The sequence below is a fragment of the Musa acuminata genome, chromosome BXJ2-4 (genome assembly GCF_036884655.1).
Source record: "Musa acuminata AAA Group cultivar baxijiao chromosome BXJ2-4, Cavendish_Baxijiao_AAA, whole genome shotgun sequence".
Lineage (NCBI taxonomy): Eukaryota > Viridiplantae > Streptophyta > Magnoliopsida > Zingiberales > Musaceae > Musa > Musa acuminata.
This window is the reverse complement of record NC_088341.1, coordinates 39482117-39495900: the sequence shown is the minus strand read 5'-3', so window position 1 is coordinate 39495900 and position 13784 is coordinate 39482117. Positions and strand designations below refer to the sequence as shown.

The following is a 13784-nucleotide window of genomic DNA, read 5'->3' as shown; positions in this document are numbered from 1 at the left end:
CATTGTGAATCTTTTGGTCTTAATCGAGCAAATCCATTTTAAATTTATTTGAATATCTATTGAAGAAAAACTTGATTCATATAAAAAATATATATATGATGTGATTTACTTATAAGCATAAAAATTATAATTATATTATCATATCAAATTTGTAATGTTATAAATTAAAATCAAATAATAATATATCAACGATAATGATTGTGTATATTTTAATGTTATTCATAAAACTTTTATTTGACCTTAAAAAATATCGTTATCAAATCCAGAAGAAAAAACAACTATTGTTGATATGTAAAGATAACTAGACTTTTAAATAATGAAATTGAAATAGAGACTAAAATGGAGATGAGATAAAATCTATAATGTCTAAATATATAACTTAACACCATTTCAAGTGATGTCTTATTTATTTATAGATGAGAGCACAGGGTTCAAGATAAGCAATTATGAGATTTAAATCATCTTCTAAGTAATTCTAATATAATTCAACTTCTTTTTTATTAGTCGATAACTAAAATCATAATCCAATCAAATCTATAGTATATATTACCTAATTATATAAGCTACATAATCAAATATAAAAGAATTTAAAATAAATAAAAATTAAAAAATAATTTTATTTAATTATATTATATTTTAAAAAATTATGCATGTGTATGAATCTTATAAAACAAGTCAATAAATATAATAAACATAATAATATCATATTAAGTTTGACTATCAATACTTGTCATAGCAATGGTATGCTATGAATGTTATGCTTCTTTCTATGTGTCATAACATAATTAGCTCTTCATATTAGAATATAAAATATCTCATATAATTTATTTTATCCAAACAATCATATTATACACATTCAATCATAATGTATACATACATAAATATTAAAAAAATAATTAAAAAAATAACTTTAATTATGTAAATAATAGTGTCAATTATCATGTTCGCTCAAACATATATCAACATATCTTTTATGGATTGCTCACAAATCTAATCATAAGAATATATATTCTTTCAAATAAAAATAGTACAACTTAAGTTCTTAATTAATATTAATTATTTTTTACTATTTTCTCTAACTATTTACCATTATTAGAAATAAATTTTGCTATGATATGTCATTTACTAGATAAGGTTGTATATTAAATTTCTTCAGGAATTTGATAATATACTTTTTCTAAGATAATCATAATAATCATTTAGATCTAGTTGTGAATATCTCAATGCCAATAACATAAGCTATCGTACTGATATCAACTATCTTAAACTTCATAATGATAAATATTATAGTTTCATACAATAAACTAAGATCACCACTAGCAAATAAAATTTTATACACATATTCAACTATCCTCGATTATGATTAAAATAATAAAATTTGTATCCCTTTGATTTTTTATAGATAAATAATAAAATACATAAAATTATCATTAAATCTATTTTTTCATATAATTTAAAAATCTTTATCTACGTAGAATAATCTTAAATATGTTAATATCTCAAGTTAGGTTTCTTACCCGTCTATAACTCAAAAGAATTTATGAAATTAACCTATTAAGAACCTTGTTCAAAATATACATAATTATTTTTAAAGCTTCTCTTTACATTAATCATAGTACAGACTAATAACTCATCGTACTCCTAACTCGTCGATATATATAACCATCCTTAGAGTGTGCTTCTTCCTTCAAATAATCTCGTTCTGTTGTGACACATTTGGTTAGACAAATTGAATACCTCACCTTTTTAAAAAATCTAACAAAAAAACTAAAATTACGATAAGACTCATCATATTTAGCATAAAATTTATCACTCATATTTATATAAATTTAATATTTTTTTATAATCATCTCTCGATTTCATTTATATACTTCTCAAGGTATTAATAGTCTAAGACCTTAAATAGATAACATATACATAGTTATATCTCAACATGCTATTTATAAAGGTGATAAAAATATCTTTCTCTTACTAAAATAGGAAATATGGAGTGACCGACAGATTTAAGCATACATAATCTCAATGGATTCTTAAAACTATATTTGATTATAGAATTATTGTAAACTTAATATTTAAATTAATTTTATACAAACCATCATACATAATAAAAGTTAAGTTTTTATTGAATCAAAGTTTGCGATCACTAAAACAGAAACAATATCTTAATAATTATATGTAAAAAAACTAAATTTCTATAATTGTAGGAACATAGCGTGCATCATCAATATTAAGATGATCTCCTGTAACGATGAATATATTTTTTTTTTACTTTTATATTAAAATAAAACTTTATTATTGATAACATAAGTAAAAGTGTTAGAATCAATCCACCAATTATTAGAAAAAGACTTATGTAATATTTAATTTGTAAAAGTTAGACTTATATCTTTCGGAACCAAACGATACAATCATTCTTCGCATGACCTTTTTTTTTTGTCGTAGAAGTAATATTTTATTATAAAGATTTTTTTATGAGTTTATATATGATTTATAAATTAAGGTGCTTTATGTTTCAACTTTCTTTTATTGTTACCCACTATTGAGTAATACCTAAATATTATAAGTCTTTTTCTTATTTAATATTAATTATTTCTTAACATATATGTTAGTTAATTCTAAGTTTTATTTATTATTAATCTTATTATTGTGAATATTAAATAAGCTAAATGAAAAAAAAATTATACGAGAAATGACTCAACTACATTCATGTACAATATTCTTAAGTTTACAGCTTTGTCAATCATATTGAGAATATGTTATTGATCTAGGCTACTTTGATGATCATAAGATCAATATAATAATATATAAATATAATTTATAAAATTATAAAAAATATTTATTATAATTTATATCCCATAAGCTTATCATCTCATGCCACTTTGGCAACTATTAGTTAGATAAAACATAGGGATATAAATTATAAATAATATCTACCAAATTTTTTAATCTAATTTATGTTAAAATAGTTCAATAATAATCATAATAATTATTAAAAAATTTTAATCTAATTTATGTTAAAATAGTTCAAAAATATATGATAATTATAATCATGATAAAAATAAATCATTCCTTCTTATAAAAAATAAATATCATTTCATAATTTTCTTTCGTTCTTATATATTTAATAATTATTTCAATATCCAAAACAATAATTATTATTTTTAAATAACACAAGTAGTTAAATTTAACAACAATACATTATATCACATGGATAAAAATAAAATATCTATAATTTATTTTTCCATTTATGTATAATAAAAATATTTATCAAATTTTATGACATAATTTATTATTATCAAATTATGGATATTGTGATAAGGTATTTGATTTTAAAGCATGATACTGATACTAATTTGCTAGCATAAGAATTATAATTATGTTGTTATATAGGAAAACTTTAATACTATAAACTGAAATCAAATAACAATAGATCAAAAGATTATGATTATATACCTTTCGACATCATAAAATCTTTATTTAATATACAAACATGTCATCATCAAATTTAAAAGAAATAGTGATATCGATTTACAACGATAAGTATACTTGCATTGTCTTCTCTTTCTATCTTTCACGTAACCACTTTAAGTGATTGAATTAAAATATAATTTAAAAGAAGATGAGAAAGAATTTGTACTCTTTTAATGTATAACTTAACATTACATCATATTTTGAATATGATGTTCTATCTTTTTATAAATGATAATAGATGACCTAAAATAAGTAATTATAAATGTCCCTCCCATTAAAATTATCTCGTAAGAAATTTTATTATAACTGAACTTTCTTTTTATTGACTGAAAAAATAATTATAATTAGAATTTATTAAATGTATAATATATCTTATATAATTAAATAGGTCATAAATTAGAATACCTAATACGATGAATAAGATAAAGAAAGATCAGATAAAAGAGACCTCTACTTGGAGATACTATGGAAGTCGACAAGGGAGGAGACGTAGCGGATGATGTTGACGTCGGACTTGCCGAAAGTTTTTGTCATGGTCACGAGGGTTCAAGGTTGAGAGAGATAAGAAAGAGAGAAGGGTTTTGGTGGCAAGTGAGAGGCGGACAGGGAAGGCATTTCTCTCAATTACATGTACTAGCTTCCAAGTGTGGAGTGTCAATAGTTGTCCTTGAACCTTCATACACTAAATCTAAATAGATAAAAAATATCTTATGTGCTACAATAATTCAAATTTGACCATGAAATATTATGAGATTAAAAGAATATTTTTGTATTATAATTATTTATTTATATTTAGATAGTTGTGAATCTTTTGGTCTTAATCGAGCAAATCCACTTTAAATTTATTTAAATATTGATTGAAGAAAAACTCGAATCATAGGAAAAAAAAAGAAGAAGCTGATTGTGATTGACTTTATATAAAAAATTAGTGTTATAATATAAAATAAAAAAAACATAATTTATTAAAATCATTCGACTAAAAGTTAAACTTTTTAATCGAGTGAACTTTCATTGGTTAAATTGGTTATATGCATTGATATTGGAGTCTATTCAGAGGTAAAAAAGGACTCGAGATAAATTATATGTTCAGTTAATTTTATAATTAGATTTTTTTTTTGAATTAGTTAATACATCCTAAACCAAAAACTTATAATATACACGTGGAAATATACCTCCCACAAATTTTTAAAATTATAACTAATTCTAAGTATGATTTAATATTAATATAATCATTGGACAAATTATTGGGAAAGTCACTGATTTGGGTTTTTCTCCTGTTCCCAAAAAAAGTGTTGATAGGAGGACATCTCAAGAGCAACTTCTCGTCTTTACATTAGATCGATCTATAAGTATTTTTAGTATATTAAAAAATATTATAACTAAGAACAAAAAAATTTGAATACTATATAAACTAATTTATCATCTTTTGTGGAGTTTTAAATAAGAATTTTTATTTATTTGATAAAAAGAATGATAAAAATTACACTTTTATGTCGATTATAGTGTTTTTTAAATCAGATTATAATTTTTTGCCACATGTATAAAGATATTGTGATGGGAAACGACAATCTAAAATATCATATAAATCGATTTATTATAATTACTAGGTTTAAAATATGTATTATTATTAAAATAAAAATAAAAAATATAAAAAAAACTTAAAATTTATATTAATTAAAATGTTTTTAGATTGATTCACTTTATGGTTGGATACAATAATTTCAAATATAAGAGAAAATAAGAGTACAGATGAAAATAAATAAAAACGTGAGGCATCTTTTAGGAAAAATATAAAATGATGATTATTACATTTAGTCTTATCTATAATTACATTCATCATCCAAATCCTGAAATCATGGTCCATAATTTAGCTTAATACTCTATCACATCAAACTTGGAACTAATATGAATCATATGATGTCTAAAACCTAACATGGATGCTTTAAGAGCTTCGACATGAATCAAACGATCCACTAGTTTAGAGAAAGTTATGCGAAAAATGTACTAAGTTAATTGCCTTATTTAAACTTAGCATTATGTTGTAGAAATATTTTTATCATCTTATTGTTTGATGAGATGACGTGATTTTGTGGTTGGGTCTACAACACTATGTAGAACGTAAACGAGTTCGATCGAATCGACCGTAATAAGTTCATTGGTGACGTGGTTCGTCGCACTTAACGTGTTGGATCCACACATTATGGTGCGGTCGATTAAAACACATCACCCCCGCAGACTTTCTGGTCGATTCAGTCGTTGTTCTCAACAACGCTTAGAAAATAGTATCGGTAGCCTTGTAAGCACAGCGGGCTCCACAAGAGGACCCGCTTTTTCTTTCAGTAGAAATGAAGGTAGCTTTGCGGGGAATGAATAATCGTTGCTGGTGATCGAAAGCATCTCTCTTCATTATTTGCTTTGATTTGGGCCATCGGTGTTTCGAGCAGAGAGTCGAAAGCAGCGCGAGACTGGAACCCTAACCCTAAGTAGCTCGAAGGAGACCGATGGCCGAAGCCGGTGGCGGTTCGTCGTCGGGAGGGGGAGCCACTTTGAAGGACCAGGGGAACGAGTTCTTCAAAGCCGGGAACTACCTGAAGGCCGCTGCGCTCTACACACAAGCCATCAAGCTGGAACCCAGCAATCCCACCCTTTACAGGTTCGACATCGAATCTTTCGTTGTTTGGGTCTTTGTGGATGTTTTGTTTTTTTTAATGATGTACGATGAGAAAGAAGAAATCTTGGAAGAGTTTAACTTTCTAGATTCTGGATGTGATACATTTAGCAAAGATGGCTCTTTTTGTGTGAATATTGTTCTCTTTCTATAGCGGCGAAGCTTTGTTAGATTGGACGGTAGACTAAAATTTGGACATTGGCAGCGGACACGCAGAAAGGCCTAATCCTTTTTGTTGCCAATTCCTGGTAGCTTATTAGGTACATATTCTTGTGGGTAAAACTGGAAGGCCGTTAAATCCTCTCTAGTATTTGATGTTGTTGGCTGTACTAGATCGATGCAACTGTAGAGAAATATTTGTCAGCTAGGTGATGCTAGGCTGTTTGCTGGGGTTTAGGAAGTGCTGTCAGCATTATCCAAGGAAAAGAAAAAAGAGTCTATATTGTTCTCAAGATGCTTTGAGGATACCTGGGAGAGCATGCGGCCTGTGGAAAAGCACAATTTGTACTTAATGCAAGTAGGATCAAAGTGAATGCAAGAAAGCCACTGTAAAAGTTCTAGATCAAACGAGTTATGACTGGTTGGTTTGGGACTTCAATGTGCTTGGCTAATTTCATTCCCATGGATTGGCTTGTCAACATTGTGCTTCGACATTTATCTACTCATTCACCAGCAATTGAATATTATATTCTTGAAGGGTTCTGTACAACCATTTGTTTATGGTGCTCTCAAACTTCTCAGCACTAGAAATTGAGAAACCCTTTCACATGGCTCTGATGTTCGATTAGGAAATGACATGGCTAACCAAGTATTTTCACCAACACGAAATAGTAATATGATAATTTTTTTTTATTCCTCTAATATTTTGTGATTGCTTACAAATGATGCCTAAAAACTTTAAGTGTATCTTTAGTGGATTTTACTGGGCTGACGAATCCCAATATGTGTATATTTTGGATTTGGCATATTATTCCATTATTAGGATTCATATCTTGAGAATTTTAGACATCTCTTGAATGGATTTTAAAACCAATAATTCATACTAGGATGTTATTTCTTTTCTTCATGTAATAAAAAAAATAGTTGATATATAGGTCTCTATTTGATAGCTTTAGAGTTCTTTTCTTCTCATTAAATTACGAGAATCCCTTGTTGACACTTGTTTGTTCTTTTTATGATAATGCAAATTATATAATGTACAATTGCGTTATCATGACTTAAATCAATGGTTCAACTTGGGCTATATGCAGATGAAGGATTTCAATTTGCTCAGTCTAGGTACAGGTTAAACGAAGTATTCTCTGTTTGCTATTTCTAGAATTCTGATTATCTCCAAAAATAATTTGAAATGCTGCTATCTGGTTGCTGGCTGCTTTGACTGGGCAAGGCTGATTAAGTTGAAATGTAACAGAGTTACTATGGGATGCTGTTTCTTTAGACTATTGATATTGGTTCCTGCATTTGGCAACAACATTGAACAATTATAGGCAATCGATGCAGCAACCATAACAGGATAAATTAATCATTTGTTATTGTTGGATTGATAATGTGAAGTGTATCTTTTCAAATGTAAGGGGCATTAAAAATGATAAATTGTTCATTATAGAGTCCTATAGAATATTAACATACTTCTATCAGATGTTACTAATCCTTAATTAGGATCCTAACAAGGCAATATTTTGATTTAGTTTATTTAATTTTTTGTGTTATCTACAATTTAGTGTTTCTATTTCTTTTACACCTGATATTGTTATCATGCAGTAACCGTGCTGCTGCATTTCTCCATTTGGTTAAACTCAATAAAGCACTTGCTGATGCTGAGACAACGATTTCTCTAAACCCCCAGTGGGAGAAGGTTGTTCATCTACGTTGATTGTTCACTTGTAGAATATCTCTCTGTTTGTAGGTAAAGTTAACTGTCATTTGATCCCCTTTTAGGGTTATTTCAGGAAAGGATGCATTTTGGAAGCAATGGAACGCTATGATGATGTAAGTACAATAAACTTAAAAAAGTATTTTCATAATTGATAGGACATATCAAGATATGAACAAAGCAGTCTTGAATATGTCTTGAAGCTTTTGCCTTGCTTTTAAGCTGAGCAGATGATTTGCTATCCTTTGGTTGTTGCAACTTGCTGGACCAATTATCTGCAGCAGTAGATATATTTTAGGAAAACTTGTTGGTATATATTATGTATCATTACACATAAGTTTGTTCATAAACTAGATAACCGGCTTGAATACCTCCTTTGCCAATTAGTCGAGTATGCACAGAGCACCCTTAGGCATTTCCTTTGATCTTACTTTCTGCTGCCACTGATTTGAAACATTATCCTTCTGTATTGATATCCACTATTTTGCATCTTGCAGGCAATATCTGCATTCCAAGTGGCTTTGCAATGCAATCCACAGAGCTCTGAGGTATCAAAGAAAATAAAGAGAATCACACAATTAGCCAGAGAAAAGAAGCGAGCTCTGGAAGTAGAAAATATCCGTTCTAGCTTTGACATGAGAAATTTTTTGGATCCCTTGAAACCTGAATTTGTGAGTTCATGATACTTAGACTTATCTTACTTTATTTGACCAACCAATAATGGTGAAGGCATATTAGATATGGGTATTTTCAACTAAGTTTGATTTATTGCACTCTATTTGCAACTTGAGAATTGTCTCTATCAATAAATTCAGGATGTAAATTTTTGCTCTGCCTGAAGTGGAAGCTTCTGTACTGGTTGATTTGTAATTTAAAGTCATATTGTTACTTGTTGAAACCTCAAAGAAAATGTTTGTCATATTAACTTAATTAATTCTTTTTCTGTATATCATTTGCTGATTTATTCCCTGCTTGAGGTTAGAAGTAGCAATATTAGTTTGTAGGTTTGTACCTAACATTGACGGGAGCCTTATGCACCACTGGGTACATTTTTTTTCTTTTAAGGTCTGTACCTAACACTCTTTGCACTTGAAACAGTTATGATGGATGATTTAGGAGTTTGTTCTTTTGTAACTTTAGTTGTTGAATGGGTTATCTAGGAACTGATTTGGCTTTTAGCTTAATTTAGAGGCTTGTTAGATTAGCCATTGAAGAAATTCTCTGAAAGAGGGTCGTTCAGTTACATGTCATACCAATAACCATTTAATTGACAATTAGAAGTGATATGCATACAGGGTGAGGTTGTAACTAAAATGATGTGGATATCTTTTCACCATGTGATTACTTAGAGGGTCAAGGAATGGTCTAAAGTTTTCTAAGTAGGCACCCATGTATACTTATGTCCTTTTTTTGCTCTCTCTTTAATCTGATTTTTTCTGTTAGACATCCTTTTTCCTCTTTAACAATTAGTGGGTGAAATTTTGGATGATCCTGCTCCTCTCTTGTTGCTACTAAAATTAAACTGGCATGACTGCTTGTAGTCTTCAAAATTTGGAGCTGAGGAAGTATGGCAAGATATCTTTTCTTTCCTTGCTGATGTAATGGATTCAGCTATAAAAGCATGGCATGAGACTGGTCAGGTTGATCCTAGGGTTAATTTCCTTCTTGATAAGCAGAAGACTCAGACTGATAAGTATGCTCCAGTTGTCAATATAGACAAGGTAATCGAGAACAGCCTGGTTAATATAGTATTTGTGTACTCTACATTCGATCAAATACGAGCTCATATTTCATGATGTTGATCTTTCTGATTTATTTTCCTATGCCAGGCATTTGAATCTCCCCATACACACAGCAACTGTTTCTCATTTTTAAGGCAGTATGCAGAGGACTCATTTTCCAGGGCTGCTTGCTTGGTTGCACCAAAGAGCATTATGGCCTATCCACAGGTAAGCTATAGATTACATTTTATGTTTATTTGCCTAGTCCTTTGATTCATCTGAGTATATTTAAGTTTTTTCTTGTTGTCTTGATGTTGGTATTTTGATAATGTCATTTTATTACAGAAGTAAACTGTTCTTTGTTTTCCCCTTCTGATATGGGTCGTTCTAGGAAAGCACACTATATATGTTAAAAGTGTTGTAGGAATTCAAAGTACTTTTGTAGCTCGTAGACTGGTACTATAATAGTGGATGTGCAAGAACAGTTTTGACTGTTATGGATCTCACAGTCATGCAAATATCTTGTAGGTGTGGAAAGGGCAAGGTTCAAGAAAGTGGAAGCTTGGCCAGAGTAATGGCTTCTTTGTGCAATTTGAGTCGCCTTTATTGCGTAAATTATGGTTCATTCCTAGCTCCACGGAGAAAGGCCGGATTTTGTGCAGGTAATTCGATTTCTATTCCTAGCTCCCTTGGTTTCTTGGTGAGGTATAGCAAAGCATGTATCACATTCTGGATGACAATGTGCATGCTGTTTTGTTGGTTTTAACTTTTAAAAGTCAATCTTTGTTTTGTATAGCTTTTGTTGGCAGGAAACTAACTTCTAGTAAGCTCGATATTTGCATCTACTGAAATACCACTATGACTAAGTTGTATACTCATTTCAGTTTCCTTACTGGAAGTGTTATAAACAGTGTCATTTCTGAAACCATTCCACTTGCTTCTGTGCTTATATCTTCTTGACATGCCTTTGATTAATTAAAAACAAATTCGTTTTTTGGGTGAGTAGCAATATCAAAAAGGCATGGTGATTGCAGATTGCACATTTACGCTCCAATTGTATTGCAACCTTCTAGAATATATCGGAAGCTATTTCTATTCACATATGCGACACCGATCCTTGATAGCGTGATTTTACTAAGTTTAAAGTTTTTGATATGTACTCATTTATTTATCAGAGTATTTTGAATCAAGTTAGGGTCTCACAAACGTTGGCCATCTTGTTTCAGGAACCCAGAGGCATTGGATATCAGTGCACACGAAGTGCTTCCTCGTCTTTTCAAAGAGTCCTTTTGAGATGTCAGACAAAAATTTTCACCTTTAAATCTGATTCTGATCCCTGTGGTCTTGTCTTCCACCATGTTTATTTATGTGGCCTGTGTATCACAAGCTTTATCATAGTTTGGGTGTGTGAGCACCATGAGAGGAACTTGAGCTTTTTGTAGATGCTATTTGGCAATTTTGTTTGCCAAGCATTTTTAAGAAAGTCTTTGTTTGTTTGTTTGTTTGTTTGAGATGTTTATGGCTTATACATGTATAATTTTGTAGGAATTCTTGAAAAAAAAAATCTTTTGAGCTTTTTCTTAGACATGTTATATTTTTTTCAGATTTTTTAAAGGACGTCCTCTGTTTACTATAATTTCTTAAATATCTTCTGACAAGACAATTAGAATAGTACTCACTTGATCATGCTATAGAGTTGAACTGCTCTAATTCTTCAGTTAAAATATTTTTGAATAGAATCATTAAACTCTCAGTTAAAGTATTTTTAATAGACACTGGAAGTTTTTTATATTGTAAATCTATTTAAAAATCCTATAGTTGGTATAATATTTTTCCTATTTTGTTATTCCTAATCATGCCTATTTGAAATTTTATTTTTTATATGATTTAATTTTTATTAGGTTTTTAGTTTATTTGTGTAATACCATCTTTATTTTTATTGGAAAAATAGAAGTCTTACTATTTCTTTCTTAGATACAAATAGGAGAAAAAATAGGTCATCTCTGGCAAAAATTCAAAAAAGAGAATTTTTTTTGGGTCCATTTACACTATAGTATTTTCATGATTTGTACTTCCATATTCAAAAAGAGAGACAACATGGCCTTCACTTGCTAATTGTGTATGGGCGGCAGATGTCGGATCTATCAATCTTGATCCGCCATGGACAGTGATAGGATCAGGTCGCAGAATGCGAGCACTCCTCGCCGTCTTTCTCCCTTCCGCGGACGCCCGCTTCCTACTCGCCTTCATCTCAACCACATCCGCCCGCAGATTCGGTGCGCTCTGCCACCGAGCCTTCGCCCTCGACGACTCCGTGTTGGCCATGTAGTTCGGGAAGGCGCAGTCACGTGAAGCGCCGAAGGAAGACATCGGCGTATGATGCATGGAGCAGGCCGACGACCACCGAGGGCTGCTCCCTGCCGTCGTGAAGGAGAACTCCTCGAAGCGGCCACTGCAAGTTCTCGGGCTCACGTCCGCGAGTGATCCACGAGCACGAACACGTGCAAAGGCCGAGCAGCTGCGCCTGCTCCTCGAACTGCTGCATCCTTCTCCAAGATCCATCTCCACCGCCTTCGCGCTCTGCGAGGTGCCCTGGGCTTCCTCGAGCATCCGAGTTCTTTGTGCTCGGACTCCGGCTTGAGCTGTGATCAACGCCTGCATGCAACGGAGAGTGGTGGCCGCCTGCTGCCTCACCATTTGCCCTCTCACCATGGCCTGCAGCTTCACCAGACCCTTCAAAGCACGGAGAGCTTTCCTTGCCTGCACAAGATCAATTACAGTCGCTCAGTATCATGGGAGGGTGAAACTATTGGAGTTGAGATCACACCAGGTAAGACCGGAAAGCAGCCTGGATCTTGATCGCTGCATTATCCTCAATCTTCATCACCATGGCGTGCAGTCTCTTGTCGACCTCCGGAGATTGCGAGTCTTTGAATGTAGCAGTGGGCCTGCGGAAACTCCATCTTCTCTTACCCTTTAGGACTGCCACTGTCAACGATGTGGTCGGCTTGCTGCCATTTCTCTCCTTCTTGCCTGTAAGAAGGCTTCTCAGCCATTTGCCTGCCTTCTCCATTGCACCACTACAACTTGTTCATGGTTGGCATATGAACTGGCACTCACCTTCTTCCTCCATCCAATTGACTCCACTGCTGATCAAACTCCATCATTAACTACATGCATGGATTCACCATGGACTGTATTCAACTCCTGTACCAAGCAGCAGTGCCAGCTTTTGGCACAGGATCCAAAAAAGCCTCCACCCAGCACTGCAATTCTTATCATTTAGATTGCTTCTCAGACAGACAAAATGCTGTAGTTTTGAGGCTTCTTTATACCTCTTCTGCAAAGCAATTTATGGATCGGTTCAGACAGCAAGAAGTTAATGTGCTAGCCTGGTTTGGCAATTACTTGACTGTATACAATGAATTGGCAACAGGATAATGCAGATGTGTACTACTTGTGCTTCTATACTGTGCTGAACGAACTTCTGAAGAGTCAATTCATATCAGAAGTAAACTGATTGAGCTTCATAAGCATTTTAATTGCAGTATATATATATATATATATATATATATATATATATATATATATATATATATATATATATATATATATATATATATATATATATATATATATATATATATATATATATATATATTATGATTATAATTTCATTCAATAAGTTTCAATCTAAAATATTGTTCTGAGTAGTGTACTACTCATTTACCAAGGATTTAAATAAGAGCAAAAAAAATTCATCTGTCAAATTTTGATATTTAAAATAGTAATTTAGTGGGGATGTATCAGAGCCACTTATTAAAGATTGATGATTCAAGATTTCATCTGACAACTTTTAAGTGATGTATTAAAAAGGGTCTGGGATCAGATCTCATGTTGACCATTTGACCTTAAAAATAATTAAAAAAATTGATCTAGCAAATAACCTTAATTAAATAATGGCATTTATTATTCAGAAGTCAACTATATATGAGTCAATTATAATAAATGACCTCAATATTTATCCTCCTTAAAACTCATTTCTTCTCGT

At 31.4% G+C, this 13784-nt stretch overlaps 2 protein-coding genes across 3 annotated transcripts; one reads left to right on the top strand and one right to left on the bottom strand.

The window, feature by feature from the left end:
• Nucleotides 1-5872: 5872 nt before the first annotated feature.
• LOC135584803 (uncharacterized) lies at nucleotides 5873-11229 on the top strand. Of its 2 annotated transcripts, none has more exons than XM_009400279.3 (8): nucleotides 5873-6124; nucleotides 7901-7994; nucleotides 8078-8128; nucleotides 8510-8560; nucleotides 9554-9733; nucleotides 9842-9961; nucleotides 10262-10395; nucleotides 10960-11229. In XM_009400279.3, exons 1-8 carry the CDS (start codon nucleotides 5973-5975, stop codon nucleotides 11024-11026), a joined length of 849 nt encoding a protein of 282 aa, XP_009398554.2. In that variant the 5' UTR covers nucleotides 5873-5972; the 3' UTR covers nucleotides 11027-11229. The 2 variants fall into 2 exon arrangements, with proteins under 2 accessions (XP_009398554.2, XP_064961852.1); XM_065105780.1 differs by having other exon boundaries at nucleotides 5874-6124; nucleotides 8510-8683.
• A 547-nt stretch (nucleotides 11230-11776) lies between these two features.
• LOC103983493 (protein IQ-DOMAIN 19-like) lies at nucleotides 11777-12853 on the bottom strand. The gene is made up of 2 exons (XM_018825017.2): nucleotides 12561-12853; nucleotides 11777-12493 (listed from the first exon to the last, which is right to left on the bottom strand). The coding sequence occupies exons 1-2, from the start codon at nucleotides 12804-12806 to the stop codon at nucleotides 11777-11779; spliced, it is 963 nt and encodes a 320-aa protein (XP_018680562.2). The 5' UTR covers nucleotides 12807-12853.
• Nucleotides 12854-13784: the final 931 nt, after the last annotated feature.

Excerpts from the sequence above, each read along its gene's own strand:
- LOC103983493 (XM_018825017.2), bottom strand. The coding sequence starts at position 12,806 with ATGGAGAAGGCAGGCAAATGGCTGAGAAGCCTTCTTACAGGCAAGAAG. Across the intron at positions 12,494-12,560 it reads CTGCTTTCCGGTCTTACCTG|GCAAGGAAAGCTCTCCGTGC; the intron begins GTGTGATCTCAA and ends GATCTTGTGCAG.
- LOC135584803 (XM_065105780.1), top strand. The coding sequence starts at position 5,973 with ATGGCCGAAGCCGGTGGCGGTTCGTCGTCGGGAGGGGGAGCCACTTTG. Across the intron at positions 6,125-7,900 it reads AGCAATCCCACCCTTTACAG|TAACCGTGCTGCTGCATTTC; the intron begins GTTCGACATCGA and ends GTTATCATGCAG. Across the intron at positions 10,396-10,959 it reads AAAGGCCGGATTTTGTGCAG|GAACCCAGAGGCATTGGATA; the intron begins GTAATTCGATTT and ends ATCTTGTTTCAG.